This window comes from Anguilla anguilla, chromosome 8 (genome assembly GCF_013347855.1).
Source record: "Anguilla anguilla isolate fAngAng1 chromosome 8, fAngAng1.pri, whole genome shotgun sequence".
Classification (NCBI taxonomy): domain Eukaryota; kingdom Metazoa; phylum Chordata; class Actinopteri; order Anguilliformes; family Anguillidae; genus Anguilla; species Anguilla anguilla.
Genome location: NC_049208.1, coordinates 2,691,068 through 2,709,909, shown reverse-complemented (window position 1 = coordinate 2,709,909; position 18,842 = coordinate 2,691,068). Strand labels below are relative to the sequence as shown.

General features: G+C 53.7%; 1 protein-coding gene across 1 annotated transcript in view; it reads right to left on the bottom strand.

Moving 5' to 3' along the window:
• LOC118233443 (rho GTPase-activating protein 21-like) overlaps positions 1–18,842 on the bottom strand; it is a 38,528-nt gene that overhangs the window by 15,631 nt on the left and 4,055 nt on the right. Inside the window, 5 exon segments of the mRNA XM_035429230.1 lie at positions 428–559; positions 6,067–7,576; positions 10,027–10,050; positions 17,778–17,832; positions 18,688–18,766. Coding sequence (XP_035285121.1) covers positions 428–559; positions 6,067–7,576; positions 10,027–10,050; positions 17,778–17,832; positions 18,688–18,766 — 1,800 coding nt within the window.

Sequence of the window (18,842 nt, the reverse complement as noted above, 5' to 3'; positions counted from 1 at the left end):
ATGTTGATGTACGTCAACAGCGGAGTTTCTGCCAGTTTAGCATTAGCGTTAGCATTAGCATTTCCAGACAGCCTCTGCTCTGTTACAGTAAGAGGGAGAGAGAAAGGGCTCAGTCCTGCACACCCCTCAAAACACAGAGCACGAAACAAAACACACTTCACCAGAGAACCTCGACTGCTGAGGATGCAGCGCATAAACAGAGACACAGATATACAGACACACACAGACACAGACATGCAGACAGAGATACAGAGATACAGACACACAGAGACACAGACATGCAGACAGAGACACAGAGATACAGACACAGGCACACATACACAGACACATAGAAACAGAGAGAGAGACACAGACAGACACGGGCAGGAGCAGCAGCAGCACCATAACCACATCGGCTCCCCCTGCTGGGGGGGGGGGGGGCTCTTACCTTGGTCATGTGACAGCTGTCGGCGCATGAGGGGGCAGGGGTGGATCGTAGTTATGGCGGGAGAGACAGAGATCACAGCGGAAGCTGGAATGTGTGCAGCGTCACGGTCAGCACTAGGGCTAGCAGGCTCGTCTGGAACGAGGCAACACACACACACACACACAAGTGTGTCAAACAGGCCACAGAGCACCTTGTGTACCTCCATTAAGCACACAAACATATCTCACAATTCACCTGCCGCATGGCATTATGGGATGCATGTGTGTACAGCCAGGGTAGGGGTTAACAGGTTAACATGTACATTCTCAAACAGGAATCTGAAATACAAAGACATGGAAGGAAAATAACTTTTTTTTCAATTCACCGCCTACGTAGCTGAACTCATATTTCATAAAAGATAACTCATCCAAGTAGGTATCAGCAAAAGGAGTTGTAGTGTTTTTTTACCATTAGCATCTCAAGGCACAACTGACTGAAATAAGCACACAAAATGAGAAGGGCCAGTGTCACAGGCTCAATCATTCTGACAGGGTTTTGAGATGGTACTCAAGCGTTTTTAAGGTGGTACTTGGTGTTTTTAAGGTGTTATTCAGTGTTTTTAAGGTGGTACTAAGTGTTGTCTGCAAGATGGTACTCAGTGTTTGTAAGGTGGTAACTCAATGTTTTTAAGGTGGTACTTGGTGTTTTTAAGGTGGTATTCAGTGTTTACAAGTTGGTAACTCAATGTTTTTAAGGTGGTACTTGGTGTTTTTAAGGTGGCATTCAGTGTTTTTAAGGTGGTACTTAGTGTTTTTAAGGTGTTATTCAGTGTTTTTAAGGTGATACTAAGTGTTGTTTGAAAGATGGTACTCAGTGTTTGTAAGGGGGTAACTCAATGTTTTTAAGGTGATATTCAGAGTTTTCAAGGAGGAACTCTGTTGTTAAGGTGGTACTCTGTTTGAAAAGTGGTACTCAATGCTTTATAGTGGTACTCAGTTTTTAAGGTGGTACTTTCCGTTTTTAACGGTGACTCAGGGAAAGGAGAGAAGGAACAGCGGGAGAAGGCGTGTGTCAGACACGTTGCCTTGGCAGAAATCGGCCATTGCCCTGCCCCGCCCAACCAGTGTGACCTCGTTACCAGGACAACGCTCTGGGCTCCCCGCCTGGCCCAGCGCTGCATCTCTCAGTCATAAACGCACACGGCCGCTACGCTGGGGCGCTACGAGTGTTAGCATGCCGCTACGCTGGGGCGCTACGAGCGTTAGCATGCCGCTATGCTGGGGCGCTACGAGCGTTAGCATGCCGCTACGCTGGGGCGCTACGAGCGTTAGCATGCCGCTACGCTGGGGCGCTACGAGCGTTAGCATGCCGCTACGCTGGGGCGCTACGAGCGTTAGCATGCGGGGCGAGTACCAACGCTGCGGACGCATGCGCGTTTGCATGCGCGTCTGCTAATGGGAGCCGCAGCGTCCAGCCACAAACGCGCATTTTTACTGCGACGTCTTCGGTTTCCAAACAACAGAAGCATGCTCTGTATTTTAGGACAAAAAAAAGCCAGAGCAGAAAGCAATTAAGAAATTAAAATCCGCCACCAGCCCCCATGTGCGAAAAAAGGGTCTCTTGCGCAACTTGAACAAAATGTCCAGAAACACTTTCCATATGGTCCTAGTAAAGCCGGCTAAAAATAAGTGCTCTGCCGTTCAAACGTGACCTCAAACAAACAAAAACATCCACGGGCACGCTGAGAACCAGGACACGTATAATATAATATATCCTGATTTCTTTGGGGGGGTTTTTTTTGACGTCCCGTTTTTTCAGAAACCGAAAAGTTCTAAATTTTCCAACACCCACAAAAAAAAAAAAATGCTTGCAGTACAGCACAAAGCAAAGTGCTGCCGCGGGACACTGGGAGCTAAAATTAAAACGGATGGCCTAGTTTGGAGCCTTCTGCGCTCGGACGCTAACTCTGCCCCGCCCACCGACGTGACTCCGCCCTCTCCATTCCGCAGGCGCCACCCCTTTTCTCTCCTCGAAGGCCGGCCGGCCCCCCCTCTCCCAGACTCCGCCCCCTCCACCCTGCCTGGCCGCGAGGGCCAATCGCAGGGGGACAGCGCTCGGGACGAGCAGCGTGTCCATGGTTACGGGCTCGCCCGTGGAGCAGGGGGTCCCGTCCTCCTCTCCGAATGAGGACAGGGTCACGGCGGGACAACTGGAGCGACAGCACGGCTCACACACCTGTTCCCCCGCCATACTGCAGTCCCCCTCCTGAGTCACATCGTCACTGCAGCCCCCCCCGGGGAGGGGGGGGGAGAGGCACACGCCACAACTCTGATGTGAAACTGGGGCTCACAAAACAATCCGCTAAAGGCACTCAAAAATTATGCCTCCAAAAATACTTTTTTAACTAACTTTTTTCTTTTTTTCTGCAGACGAAATGCTGCAGCACTCTGGATATTAAAATATGGAAATTTCCTGAACGCAAACAGGAAGATGACAATGAAAAAAACACACAAAAAGGATAAAATGTTAGGGAGTAAAGAGGCGATCCCAGTGCAGGAGAGCGTTAACGAGCCTCACACTGCTCTCTGTCCTCACAACACCAGTGTGTTCTCACAACAAGACCTCAGAGAACCTTCCAGAAACCAGGAGACTAACGAGCCTGAGGTCCTGTCTCACAGCACACCCTCACACCCTCACACACACACGCACACACACGCACACCCTCACAGCCTCACTGCCTCACACACGCACACACATATACACACACACACACACACACACCCTCACACTATATCAGATACATCCAGCAACCAGGACCACTACCACCCACCCACCCACACACACGCACACACACACACACTCTCGTACACACACACACACACGCACACACAGGCTCACTCAGCAGAAGCTGTCCAGATGAAGGAGGAAGGCGATGGAGATGTACTGCAGTGAGCAGCACCCTGTCACCACGCGACGCGAACAATTAGCTCCCGCTAACGGTGCCACTCAGCTACCGACGTCTCCATCCGTTCTGACGGACCGGACCCGACCGGACCCGACCGGACCCGAGCCGAGCCGAGCCGAGCCGAGCCGAGCGGACCGGGCCTGAGCTGAGCTGAGCTGAGCTGAGCTGAGCTGAGCTGAGCTGAGCGGAGCTGAGCGGAGCTGAGCTGAGCTGAGCTGAGCTGAGCGGACCTGAGCGGAGCTGAGCTGAGCGGACCTGAGCTGAGCTGAGCTGACCTGAGCTGAGCTGAACAGGCGTGGCGTTCGAGAACCGAACCAACGCGCTACTGGAGCGGCGCCAGGAACCCTGCGACTTAGCGGGGTCTGAAATTTACAGCGCCGGTGCGATGGTACTGACCGACGTTCCTGGCTGAGTTCGGGACAGCCCAGATGTGGAGTCATCAGCGCTGAGCTTTTAAACCAGGGGTGTCCAATCTTATCCAAAAAGGGCCGGTGTGGGTGCTGGTTTTTGTTTTTGTCCAGTGTTTTTGACCGTGACAAGTTAATTAGTCGAATTTGGTGTCATAGTGCAGAGCTAAAGCAAAAAGCTGCACCCACACCAGCCCCTTTATGGATAAGACTGGACACCCCTGTTTTAAACTGAACGCTCTCGTGCCATCTCAGCACCACTTCGCCTTCTCTCCGAGACGGGCGTCCCGACCAACCCCGAAAATCCACAGGGAAGCAGGTAACCCACGGCGACCGGCCCAGCAGGCCGCTCACAGGAAGTGACATCGCCCGGCTTCCTTTAGGAAAACGCGCAACAGAGCAGAGCCTCACGCTGACGTGCAGGAGAGAGGAACCAAACACACCACACACTCAACACACTGCCACCTGAACACACCACACACTCAACACACTGCCACCTGAACACACCGCACACTGAACACACTGCCACCTGAACACAACGCACACTGAACACACTGCCACCTGAACACAACACACACTGAACGCACTGCCACCTGAACACACCACACACTGAACACACTGCCACCTGAACACACCACACACTGAACACAATGCACACTCAACACACTGCTACCTGAACACACCGCACACTGAACACACTGCCACCTGAACACACCGCACACTCAACACACTGCCACCTGAACACACCACACACTGCCACCAGAACACAACGCACACTGAACACACTGCCACCTGAACACACCGCACACTCAACACACTGCCACCTGAACACACCGCACACTGAACACACTGCCACCTGAACACACCACACACTGCCACCTGAACACACCACACACTGAACACAACGCACACTCAACACACTGCTACCTGAACACAAAGCACACTGAACACACTGCTACCTGAACACAATGCACACTGAACAATCTCACCCAAACACTTCACGCCTTTAATGTTGCAGTTATTATTATTATTTCATACATTTTTTTAAATGACTTTTTACTTTAAATTAGAATTAGAATAAATTTAGTAGACGCTCAAAGTAACAACAGCAGTGTCTGACCTGGGAGTCAAACCCGCAGCCCTCACAGTGCCAGATCCCTGCCCACTATACTACCCTAACCACTATACTACCCTACTGTAGTAACGATACTAACCGTATTATTATTACTGCCCTTCCGCCAGCGCAGTACAGCTCAAAGAACCGAGCTAACTAACAGGGAGGGGGTTTATCCCAGGGGGAAACCTGCTTCACCCTGTCTTTCTGCCACAGTAGATCAGAGACATGTTGGGTCGAGGGACACACTGACACACACTCCAGTCACTCGGCCTGCATGGAAAGTGCTAGAACCTGGCCGAGCAGGGAACCTTTCAGTCACACCAGAGGAGACCACGTCGCTCCCCAAACGCACATTTCACACGCAGCGCTACGTTCAGCGCTTGTGTGCGTCCCCCCGCCCCGTCGTCTGATCTGACCCCGAAACCCCCCAGCGCCCACGGTAGTGCCCACGCTGGTGCCCGCTCCAGCGCCCACACTGCTGCCCACTCGCAGCCTGCAGCTACACACGTACGCATGCGCTGCGGAGCCAAACCACAGGCTGCGTATCCATCCGCCAGAAAAAAGAACCACAAAAAAAAGATTTATCAAACACACACAAAATAATCCAGTGAAAATAAGGACGGGGCTGTTATTAATGCTCTGCAGCTCAGACAGGTGGCTCAGAGAACTGCCCTACAGGCGCACGACACCGTAAAAAAACGCCAAAAAGTGAAAGCGAAATTTTTTCGGAATGCGGCGATGCGGGCGGGCGTATCCATGAGAACAAGAACAATGAAATCAGAAGCAACAGCTCCACTAAAAGGAGGAGATCACTGGATCTGGATCTCTGGGATGGATGTTTCTAGCCTGACCACCAAAGGCCTGTTTAAGACACCGTGCCCTTCCAAACGATTCAACCTGCGGCGCCATTTGCGATTAATAAACAAACGGCACCTTTTATAATTATTAGACTGGTTAGTCTTCCCTCCCCCCCTTCTTTAAGAGAAATGTCTTCACCACACAATCATTTTCCTGATAAATCACTCTCCATAACGATTGGCATCCTTTTATAAGCCTGTTATCCCCCAACACCACCCCCCCACCACCCACCCACCCACCCAAACTCCCGTCTGGCTGTGTGAATTCCGAGCTCTGTTTCCATGGCAACCCCCATGGCGGCGGTGGCTCTTACCGATGAAGGGGATGGAGTCCAGCGATTGGTCCAGGCCGTCAGGGGCGGGGGGCGTGGCCTGCTGCTGCTGCTGCTGCTGGATCCGAAGCTCCCGCCGCGCGTCATTGGGCAGCCAGCAGGCCGAGTCCGGCACGGGGGCGGGGCCAGCGTCCGATTCGCTCACGGCCAGGATGTAGGAGGGGTGGCGGAGCGGCTGGGAGGCGGGGCCTAGCCTGCCCGTGGGCGGCTTCTCCCGCAGGACCACCGCCGGCTCCGCCCCCTTCCCGTTGCTGGAGGGGCAGGAGGCGGAGCTGGAGGGGGCGGGGCAGGAGGTGGAGCGCGGCGCGGCGCTCTGGGCCCCGGGGCGAGGGGGCAGGTGGTTGACCGTGACCGTCGCGGGTCTTTGGTCTTTCGGGGCGTCCGCGTGGGACCCCAGCAGCTGCTCCGTACCTTTGGTGAGCCCGGGCGCAGGGGCAGGCCCCGCCCGGAAACTGTTGCCATGGCCCCCAGTGAGCGGGGCCCTGTGGAGGGGGGGCTGTTGGCGGTGGAGGTGGTGGGGGGCCGCGCCGGGCCGCTGCAGGGGGAGGGGCTGCGCGCCGGGCGGGCGGCCCTGCTGGAGCCGGTCGTCAGGCTCCGCCCTCCCGAAGCCCCGCCTCTCCGAGGGCTCCAGGAAGTCGAAGGAGCGGGCGCGCGGTTTGGAGTCCCGGGGGGCGGGCCGGGTCCAGTCCCTGGGCGGGGCGGCGGCGGCGGCGGCGGGGCGGCCCCCCAGCCCCAGGCCCAGGCGGTCGTGCGAGATGCTGCGCGGGGGCGGGGCGGGGCAGGGGGCGGGGCCGGGGTGGTGAAGGGCGGCCCGGTCGTGGGAGGTGCTGCGGCGGCGCCCGGGGGACCCGCGGGACGCCGGGTCGAACTCCGCGGCCCGGAAGCTGTCCAGCCGCTCCTGGATGGTGCGCCCGCCGTACGCGCGGATGCGCCTGCTGTCCACGTACTCCCGGTACGTCGTGTACGTCCGCCAGTCTATGCTCTGCCGGGAGGCCGGCGCCGGATTGGCCGAGGAGGAGGAGGAGTGGGGGAGGGGCGGGGCGTAGTGATTGGGTTCCGCCAGCGAGGTCCTGACGGAGGCGGGGCAGCCGGGGGTGGCGAACACGGCGGTGTCCAGCGGGCGAGCGGGGTGGGGGGGCGGGGGTGGCCGGGCGGCAGAAACGGGCCCGGGGGCGGGGGCGGGGGCGGGCCTGGTCCTCAGCGCGCTCGGGTCTGGAGGCCCCGCCCCGTACCGCCACTCCTCGGTCCTGTGGCAGGCCCCCGAAAGGCCGGGGGGCTCCACCTGGCCCGCGGCCCCCGTGGGGGGCGGGGAGGGGGGCACGGGGATCTCCAGGCGGTAGGCCAGCTCCGCGGGGGCCGGCTCGGGGCTGTGGGACATCCCGCCGGGTTTAGGCTCTACGCGCGGGTAGCGCAGGGGCGGCGGCTCTGGGATGTGGAGGGCGTTCCCGCTGTAGGACCCATGGCCCTTCTGATAGGCGTCCTGGGAATACGCCTGCGGAGAGGGGGGAGCACAACAGGGGGGGTCACTTAAATAAACATTTCCACAAAATGGGGGGGGGGTGTCAGTAAATTCACATTCAAAACATTTACACAGCATAAGCACTCAGCAAAGTCATTCAGCCAACCTTTTTGTCCGAGGGTGAAATGGCATTGCCCCCACATGGGAATCGAGCCTGCAAACCCCTGAATTGCGAGTCCAGTTCCCTACCCGCTACATTACACTGATGTGTAACTGCTACACCCTCGGTCTGTCCTGTTGGTTCTGATGTGACTTAGTAAGAGGCACACAGCCCAGTTCAACAGGGAGATTAAACACTGTGCTTTCTGTGATGGACATTCCAAGCCAATCCTAGGAGTGCGTCACAGTCACAGAGAATTCTGGGATTCGTAGTATCAGAAAATCCTCAGACACTTATCCTCAGAAAACCTCGCCCCAAAAACGGCAAAGTAAGCGAAACACAACAAGGACTCAGCGACTCATTAACACCGTCCGACCAACGAGAACATGACAGAGGAGAGACCAGACAAAAGACAAACAACAACACAAAATGGCATACGATCCTAAAACAGGCAAGGCAGACAAATAAACCAACTGCACCCAGGGCTGACGTGTGTAAGAAGGAAGAAGGGAAAATGAGAAGGGAGGAGACAGACGTGGGGAGACAGATCTGCAGAGTGAACAGGGCCTGATCAGAGACGGCAGGCTGGCTCGGGCAGCCGGTCGCATTTAAACGCGCATTTAATGCGACAGAAGCATGCGGGGCCGCAGCACAGCGGCGCAGTGTACGCAGCGCAGCCTTCACTCACCTTTGACCCCGGGGAGGGGGAGGGGGAGGGGGGGGGGTTCCCGGACCCAGGACCGCAGGCTGATAGTCAGGCCCGAGCCCCGCCCCCTGTGGGCCACGGCCCTGAAGGACACCTCCGTGATCATCTTCACCCCCCCGCCCACCTCCCCAACCGTCCCAACAGCCCCCACCTCCCCAACCGTCCCAACAGCCCCCACCTCCCGGGTTCAGCGACGGAGCAGTCACAATCGCGGCGTCCTCCTCTCCCCCCCCCCCCCCGTCAGCGCTGGCGATCGCGTTTGCGTTTCCGTTTCTGTTTTTCGCAGTCGGAGCGGGAACGCGGTGCTCAGCTCGGTCTCCCACCGCACCGCTGCTCAGGAAATGAAACGGAGACGGGACGCGGCGGGACGGGGCGCGAGCAGGAACAGCCAGGCGGACTTTACGCCCGCCGTCACCTGCGGTGTCAGATTGCGTCCCCAGCCCCACCCCCACCCCACCCCTGCGCACTTATCAGCTGCCAAGCCCTCCTAACCCTCCCTCCCTCCCTCCCTCCCTCCCTCGCCCGCTCCGGGGCCAAAGGCCTCTCCACAGAAGGGAGGAGAGGAGCGATACGGAAGACAGCAGGGGGAGGAGCTGCACACACACCCGCTGAGCGCAGTCAGGCTGGAGGAGTCAAACAGGACCTGTGATTACAGCTGGAATCCTGCACACTCACAGAGGGAATCCCGCACACTCACAGAGGGAATGCCGGAATCCCGCACACTCACAGCCGGAATCCCGCACACTCACAGAGGGAATACCGCACACTCACAGAGGGAATGCCGCACACTCACAGAGGGAATGCCGGAATCCCGCACACTCACAGAGGGAATGCTGGAAACCCGTGGGAATCCTTCACACTAACAGACGGAATGTCGGAAAACCTGCACTCACAAAGGGAATGCTGGAATTCTGCACCCTCTAAAGGGAATGCCAAAATCCTTACACTCACAGAGGGAAGGTCGGAAACCTTCACACGCACAGAGGGAATGTCAACATCCTGCACACTCACAGATGGAATGTCGGAATCCTGCACACTCAGAGGGAATGTCGGAATCCTGCACACTCAGAGGGAATGTCAGAATCCTGCACACTCAGAGGGAATGTCGGAAACCTGTACACTCACAGTGTAGGGGCTGGAATACTGCACATTCACAGAGAGATGGCAGTTGAACAGAAAACACAGACAAACAACAGGTGCTTAAAATCAGCATCTCTTTCTCCTACAAATATCATGTCGTAAGAAATATACATCCTCCAGAGATCCAGCAGAAGTATTTACATTTTTTGACATAATAAAAATGTCTTGGATGACAAAAACATGTAGTACTGATAATATTTTTAAAAATATAATCTTCTTTATTTGACATTTAACGAATGTGCCCTGTAGTGTATGTCTCAGCTCAGTAGAATATAAGAATCCAGAGATTTAAAAGAGAGACTCATGTCCCCTACAGGGGACAGAAAGGAACAGACAGATCTGAGAAGGATGTCATTCTCTCCCATAAAAACAAACAAACACATAAATAAATAAATAAATAAGCAGCGAGATGGGAAACGCAGACGACATGCCCACTGAGAGACGACAACACCAAGCTGTATTTATCCCCCTGCTTACCGGCGCGACGCTTTCCCTGGAAAACTGCAGGTGGAGGAGGAGGAGTGGAGACGGACAGAGAGGCAGGCAGAGACAGAGAGAGAGAGAGAGAGCAGGAGAGAGGAGAGAGAGGAGAGGAGGAGAGAGGAGAGGAGAGATGAGCACACAAGCGCATAGCCAGAGCGCGGGGTTGGCTCCTGGGGCTGCTGTCGTCGTCGTCGTCGCCGTCGGCGCCGTTAGCCGCTAGCCGCTAGCCGTTAGCGCTGCCTCCCGCTCGCCCCCACCGCGCCCCGATCTCGGAGACGCTGCGTCGCCGTGGCGGCAGCCTGCCTCCCGCAGAGAGCCCCCAGACGGGCCCCGGGTCCCCCCCCCATCCTTCTGTCCGTCCGTCTGTCTGTCTGTCTGTCTGTCTGTCAGTGCGTCCGCGATAGGAGATTACCCACGATCCCCAGCGCTCGGTAGCCTGCCTGTGTCTCGCTCTCTCTCCCTCTCCACAGTCGCTACTGCCCGTGTGACGAAAACAGCTGCTCGATTATACATTCCGCTCAGACGAACAGCTCTGCTATCCCTCCCTCTCCCACTCGCTCTCTCTCTCGCGCTCCCTCCCTCCCTCTCTCTCTCTCTCGCACTCTCTCTCCATTACTCTCCGCCTCCCCCTCCCACCCCCTCACACACTCGCTCCCTCTCCCTCTCCATCACATTTGCTCTCTCTCTCTCCATCACTCTCTCTCTCCTACTCAACAGCCCAGCGCCCACCTGTCTCAGATCCAGCACCATCAGCTGAGTGCAGCTTCATGGTCTCCCCTCTGTATGACTCAGACTGCAGCTGCGTGGTCTCCCCTCTGTACAGCACAGCTGTGTGGTCTCCCCTCTGTACAGCACAGCTGTGTGGTCTCCCCTCAGTGCAGCACAGCTGTGTGGTCTCCCCTCTGTACAGCACAGCTGTGTGGTCTCCCCTCAGTGCAGCACAGCTGCATGGTCTCCCCTCTATAGCACAGCTGAGTGGTCTCCTCTCTGTACAGCACAGCTGTGTGGTTTCCCCTCTGTACAGCACAACTGTGTGGTCTCCCATCTGTACAGCACAGTTGTGTGCAGCTGCGTGGTCTCCCTTCTCTACAGCACAGCTGAGTGCAGCTGTGAGGTCTCCCTTCTCTATGGCACAGCTGAGTGCAGCTGTGTGGTCTCCCCTCTGTACAGCACAGCTGTGTGGTTTCCCCTCTGCACAGCTGTGTGGTCTCCCCTCTGGTCTGTAAGGCTCAGATAAGTGATCCGTCTCTTTTGGTGTCTGCACGAGGGTTTTATTTCATTATTTTTCCCTCAGTGAGTTGTTGTCCTCTGCTCACTTGCTGATGTCACGTCCCCCCCCCCCCCAGTTCCCAGGTTACGGCACAGTGCAGCGCTACCCCCCCCCCCCCCCCCCCCCCTCCCTTCACGCGCCGTTAGCAACGTGGACCAGTTGCCGTGACAGCAACAGATGTGTCAAGCTCATGAGGAAATGGAATATATGGACTTCAGCGAGAACCTCCGTCTCGTGCTTTTTCCTTCTCTCCTTCTCTCCCTCTCTCCATCTCTCCCTGTCTCCATCTCTTATTCTCCCCATCTCTCTCTGGCTCTCCCTCCCTCTCTCTCATTCGCTCAGTCTCTCTCTGGCTCTCCCTCTGTCTCTCATTCTCTCCGTCTCTCCCTCTGTCCCTATCTCTTATTCTCTCGGTCTCTCCTTCTCTCAATCTCTTTCTCACCGCCTCTCCATCTCCCTCTCTCTTATTCTCTCCGTCTCTCTGTTATTGTCTGATTAACAGGCTCCCTCTCTCTCCCTATCACATGAAAAGCAGGGGAAGGTCCTTTGTGAAACGATGCTCTGATAACATGTTCAAACGGTACAGAGACACCGTTAAAAAGATAACTGCTCCTCTCTCTCATGATCAGCCTCTGACAGTCACACTTAATGAGAAAGTACTGCGAGCATTTTATTCACAGGAAAAACCAAACACACACTCTAACACACACAGCTCCACAAATCCTGCAGCTCTTCCTGCCAAAGCCACTGACCCTGATCCTGAACTACAAACTACACAAGGTACAACACATCTCTTTTCCCCTCGATTAATCAGGGAAATATTCATTTATAGAGCCCTGCGTTGTCGTTACTGGCTGACTCTGTGACAGCCGTCAGTGGGAGACAAAGCTCAGCATTCGGGTCAAATACCCGCAACCCCCCAGAGACACACTAACGGTCTGATCAGCACCGTTTCCCAAATTAATCTGAAAAAGAAATCACATTCCTGAAGTCGGGATATAGTGACTCAGATCACGGCTGGAAGGAAGCCCGGATACGGAGGAGGAGATTCCCGTACGAAGTGTGAAATCTCACCTCTGAGAGCTCGGAGCATCTGAGCCCAGCAGAGCGCATGGTGCTTCACCGGAGCACGCATCAGATGTCTAAATGGTAAGACTGGGGGGGGGGGGGGGACCTAGAACATAATACTAATGCAGAAAGCAAGTCCCAGAGTTCAACTTCTTTTCCTCCTCTGCCCAAAAAACCCCACCAATAATCCCCAAACAGGGGCAAACAGCCACCCAGCCCACTGCTCTATTATTCATTATCACATTAGTATTCATTCTCCCTGTCCTGTCCCATTCATTCTCCCTGTCCCGCCCCATTCATTCTCCCTGTCCTGTCCCATTCATTCTCCCTGTCCCGCCCCATTCATTCTCCCTGTCCTGTCCCATTCATTCTCCCTGTCCCGTCCCATTCATTCTCCCTGTCCCATTCATTCTCCCTGTCCTGTCCCATTCATTCTCCCTGTCCCATTCATTCTCCCTGTCCCGCCCCATTCATTCTCCCTGTCCCATCCCATTCATTCTCCCTGTCCCGCCCCATTCATTCTCCCTGTCCCGTCCCATTCATTCTCCCTGTCCCGCCCCATTCATTCTCCCTGTCCCGCCCCATTCATTCTCCCTGTCCCGCCCCTTTCATTCTCCCTGTCCCGCCCCATTCATTCTCCCTGTCCTGTCCCATTCATTCTCCCTGTCCCGCCCCATTCATTCTCCCTGTCCCGCCCCTTTCATTCTCCCTGTCCCGCCCCATTCATTCTCCCTGTCCTGTCCCATTCATTCTCCCTGTCCCGTCCCATTCATTCTCCCTGTCCCATTCATTCTCCCTGTCCCGCCCCATTCATTCTCCCTGTCCTGTCCCATTCATTCTCCCTGTCCCGCCCCATTCATTCTCCCTGTCCCGCCCCATTCATTCTCCCTGTCCTGTCCCATTCATTCTCCGTCCTGTCCCGCCCCATTCATTCTCCCTGTCCTGTCCCATTCATTCTCCCTGTCCTGTCCCATTCATTCTCCCTGTCCTGTCCCATTCATTCTCCCTGTCCCGTCCCATTCATTCTCCCTGTCCCGTCCCATTCATTCTCCCTGTCCTGACCCATTCATTCTCCCTGTCCTGTCCCATTCATTCTCCCTGTCCTGTCCCATTCATTCTCCATCCTGTCCCATTCATTCTCCCTGTCCTGTCCCATTCATTCTCCCTGTCCTGTCCCATTCATTCTCCATCCTGTCCCATTCATTCTCCCTGTCCTGTCCCATTCATTCTCCCTGTCCCGTCCCATTCATTCTCCCTGTCCCGTCCCATTCATTCTCCCTGTCCCGTCCCATTCATTCTCCGTCCTGTCCCATTCATTCTCCCTGTCCTGTCCCATTCATTCTCCCTGTCTTGTCCCATTCATTCTCCCTGTCCTGTCCCATTCATTCTCCATCCTGTCCCATTCATTCTCCCTGTCCTGTCCCATTCATTCTCCGTCCTGCTCCATTCATTCTCCCTATCCCGTCCCATTCATTCTTCCTGCAGTCACCCAGTCAAGGGGGAATCCACAATCCTATCCCATGATGCACTCTTACACCTCTCTGACGTGGACTGTTGGTGGTCTACGCTATACAGTAAACACCTGTGTGACATCAGCGAATCACACAGCCAGCCCTGGCACCGCGAGCAGCACTGGCAGCCAACATGTCGCCTCATGGAACCTTCCGGAAGAGGGCCAGACGGAGTGGAGCTGGCATCCTGGGGCACAGTCTGTCACACGGGCAGGACGCTGGTCTCTCTCCGTCTCTCTCTCTTCCTCTATGACTCGCCCATTCCTTCTTTCCCTTTATCTTTCTCTACCACTCTCCCTCTTTCACTCTCCCTCTCTTTTTCACATCTCATCCCCCCTCTTTCTCCCTCTTTTCTCCTCTCTAGCCCGTTACGTTCTTTCAGTTTTCGTTCTCAATGCCTCTCATACAAACGCCCTATCAGCTTTTCTGTCCCTCGTTCTCTTTATTCCACCAAACACAGAGTCAGAGAGAGAGAGAGATAAAGAGAGATACACTGAGAGAGAGATAAAGAGAGATACACTGAGAGAGAGATAGACAGAAACAGAATATGAGAGAGAGATACGTAGAGATATAGAGAGACAGACAAAGAAAAATAGACAGAAGGAATATGAGAGAAAGGGAGAGGGAGAGAGAGAGAGAGAGAAAAAGAACGAGGGAAAGCGAGAGAGAGAGAGAGAGCACAATACACAGTGTGACAGAGTGAGACAGAGACTGTGTAAGAGTTTCGCACTCCCACACTATGGTCTGGGCCCAACACCAGGCAGTATTTTGGGCAGTATTCTGAGTGTACTGCAGGAAGAGACCTGGGTAAATAAGGTCACATGATCTGGGCAGTATTCTGAGCGTACTGCAGGAAGAGACCCGGGTAAATAAGGTCACATGATCTGGGCAGTATTCTGAGCGTACTGCAGGAAGAGAGCCGGGTAAATAAGGTCACATGATCTGGGCAGTATTCCGAGTGTACTGCAGGAAGAGACCTGGGTAAATAAGGTCACATGATCTGGGCAGTATTCTGAGCGTACTGCAGGAAGAGACCCGGGTAAATAAGGTCACATGATCTGGGCAGTATTCTGAGCATACAGCAGGAAGAGACCCGGGTAAATAAGGTCACATGATCTGGGCAGTATTCTGAGCGTACAGCAGGAAGAGACCCGGGTAAATAAGGTCACATGATCTGGGCAGTATTCAGAGTGTACTGCAGGAAGAGACCCGGGTAAATAAGGTCACATGATCTGGGCAGTATTCAGAGTGTACTGCAGGAAGAGACCCGGGTAAATAAGGTCACATGATCTGGGCAGTATTCCGAGTGTACAGCAGGAAGAGAGCCGGGTAAATGAGGTCACATGATCTGGGCAGTATTCTGAGCGTACAGCAGGAAGAGACCTGGGTAAATAAGGTCACATGATCTGGGCAGTATTCTGAGCGTACTGCAGGAAGAGAGCCGGGTAAATAAGGTCACATGATCTGGGCAGTATTCTGAGCGTACAGCAGGAAGAGAGCCGGGTAAATGAGGTTATTGTCGTTAAAGCACTGCTCTTGTGTCCATTAAGAATATGGAATCTGAGATGTTTCTGTTGGTGTGTATTTATCAGCCTGAGGACTGCAGCCCTCCCCGTTCCCATGGGGACAGGAGAACAGGACACGCAGAAATAGGGTAAGTTAAAAAAAAAAAAACTCAGGACAAGCAAAACTTTATGTTCTTTCGCCCGCCTAAAAAAACTTCACAACTCCCTATTTATAACTGACACAGATTCAGCACAGCCTCCCCAAACCTCTAGTCCGCACTCCTTACGGCCTGTGCTAACTAGGACAAACTGTGTCAATTAGGACAGACTGCGCTAATGAGGTTAGCCTGTGCATCTTCCACCAAAACTGTGCTGACTGGGCCAAACTGTGCAAATGAGGTCAGCTTGTGCTTTTTCTGAAGTAACTGTGCTAACAAAGGCAAACTGTGTTTCTTACACATTAACTGTGTTAACAAACTGTCTCTAACAGGAGAGAGATCCACTCTGCTCTGTTCTGTGAGCTCTAACAGGAGAGAGATCCACTCTGCTCTGTTCTGTGAGCTCTAACAGGAGAGAGATCCACTCTGCTCTGTTCAGGGGGGCTCTAACAGGAGAGAGATCCACTCTGCTCTGTTCTGTGAGCTCTAACAGGAGAGATCCACTCTGCTCTGTTCTGTGAGCTCTAACAGGAGAGATCCACTCTGCTCTGTGAGCTCTAACAGGAGAGAGATCCAGTCTGCTCTGTTCTGTGAGCTCTAACAGGAGAGATCCACTCTGTTCTGTGAGCTCTAACAGGAGAGAGATCCACTCTGCTCTGTTCTGTGAGCTCTAAGAGGAGAGAGATCCACTCTGCTCTGTTCTGTGAGCTCTAACAGGAGAGAGATCCACTCTGCTCTGTTCTGTGAGCTCTGACAGGAGAGAGATCCACTCTGCTCTGTTCTGTGAGCTCTGACAGGAGAGAGATCCACTCTGCTCTGTTCTGTGAGCTCTAACAGGAGAGAGATCCACTCTGCTCTGTTCTGTGAGCTCTAACAGGAGAGAGATCCACTCTGCTCTGTTCTGTGAGCTCTAACAGGAGAGAGATCCACTCTGCTCTGTTCTGTGAGCTCTAACAGAAGAGAGATCCACCCTGCTCTGTTCTGTGAGCTCTAACAGGAGAGAGATCCACTCTGCTCTGTTCTGTGAGCTCTAACAGAAGAGAGATCCACCCTGCTCTGTTCTGTGAGCTCTAACAGGAGAGAGATCCACTCTGCTCTGTTCTGTGAGCTCTAACAGGAGAGAGATCCACTCTGCTCTGTTCTGTGAGCTCTAACAGGGCCTTTCCATTACGCTTTATCAAGGACAGGGAGAGTCTGCTGTTCGCATGATATATAACTGCAGTCACACGCACGCGCACACACACACACACACACACACCTACTCTCTCTCTCACACACACACACACACACACACTGAGCCAGTCTGCAGAGCGAAGGTCAGTCATAAGCAGTAATGTTCCAGAGGGGGAACGGGAGCAGAGCTAATGCTAATGTCCACAGCTGGGCTAGAGGTTCTCTTAAAACTGAATGTCGCAAACATTAAAAATCAGTTCAGGAACACAAAATTCCCACAACGATTCATTACGTTATTTACGTTTATCTTCCTTTAAACTACGTCTGGTGCTGCAGAGCTCAATGGGCTTCATTACAACACAGGTTTTAATGATTTCATTCATTAACTTAGGCATTGAACGGGACCCTTGTGGTTGGTGTGCAATAACAATTAATCAGAGCATGCGCACAGTAGCAGTAAATAACCTAAAATTACGACATTACTCCTCAATAGAACAATAATAACGATAAGACAGGCCTACACGGTTACGAAGGTCCTCCATCCAGCATGGGTTACAGGTCTACACAACCCAAACTCCATTTCACCTGCAGAGAGGACCTAGCCTGGGTCTCAAGAGCAGGTACCCTGGCTGAGTTACTGAATTAGCCGCACACACCAATGTTCACACACAGATTAGGCCACAGTAAGACACACACAGCCAATACCTCTGTAACTGAACTCAGCACAAACTCACACACAAAATCTCTCACACACTCACTCACACACACACTCACACACACAGTCCCTCTATAACTGAACTCAGCACAAACTCACACACAAAATCTCTCACACACACACTCACACACACAGTCCCTCTATAACTGAACTCAGCACAAACTCACACACAAAATCTCTCACACACTCACTCACTCACACACACACACGCACACACACTCACACACTCACACACACACACACACACACACAAACTCCTCTATAACTGAACCCAGCTCAGACCTCCACGTCCCTCATTAGACAGGGCCGGAGGGGCGGGCGGAGTCTGTGACTAAAGGCACTTACCAGCTGTAGGATGTCTTCGTCTTTCGGCATCACACACAGCTCGAGGACGGCATCACTGAAACGGAAACCACGGCAAGTTAACGGTACGCCTGAGTCAGACTGCTTATAACGCCTCTACGCCCCTTCATAAGCACAGCGTAACGCTTCATAGCATATCAAAAGCAGTGGCAATTACGTATCATGTCAGTTTCCTTCACTGAGACTTTCCAAAACTCTCCGCTGAACTTGAAGATTAAACCTCAATACGACAAGTGTAATCATTACATTATATTACATTACATTTACTTGGCAGACGCTTTTATCCAAAGTGACGTACAAAAAGTGCATTTCATGGTCATGGACAACTGCTAAACACAGGTTCAGTAAGGTACAATACTTATTTTGTACAGCTATTTCTAGCCGAGAACACAGTTTAGTTCACACAGTGAACACTGTTCTGACCTAACCTCTGCAAAGCCAACTAGGCAGAAGAATAAGCTACAGTATTAGGACAAATACAAATTACCAGGAAGTGCTGGGATGGGGCAACATGTAACAAGTGGGGGGGGGGGTGGGGATCAGGCAGGTAGACTGATGTACACTCCAGCTAAGTCATGTTTCCTCACCTGTTCTGTATCAGGGCTAAGACCTGGGCCCAGGTGAGTCATGATCCTTACCTGTTCTGTATCAGGGCTAAGACCTGGGCCCAGGTGAGTCATGATCCTTACCTGTTCTGTATCAGGGCTAAGACCTGGGCCCAGGTGAGTCATGATCCTTACCTGTTCTGTATCAGGGCTAAGACCTGGGCCCAGGTGAGTCATGATCCTTACCTGTTCTGTATCAGGGCTAAGACCTGGGCCCAGGTGAGTCATGATCCTTACCTGTTCTGTATCAGGGCTAAGACCTGGGTGCAGGTGAGCGGTTTCCTTACCTGTTCTGTATGAGGGCGATGACCTGGGAGTAGGTCTTCCCAATGATGCTCTCTCCATTCACCTTCACTATGCGATCACCTGCAGGAGAAACAGCCACAGTTAACACGGTTATCAAAACCGTACGATCACCGATAACCCCTCATTACTCACAGAT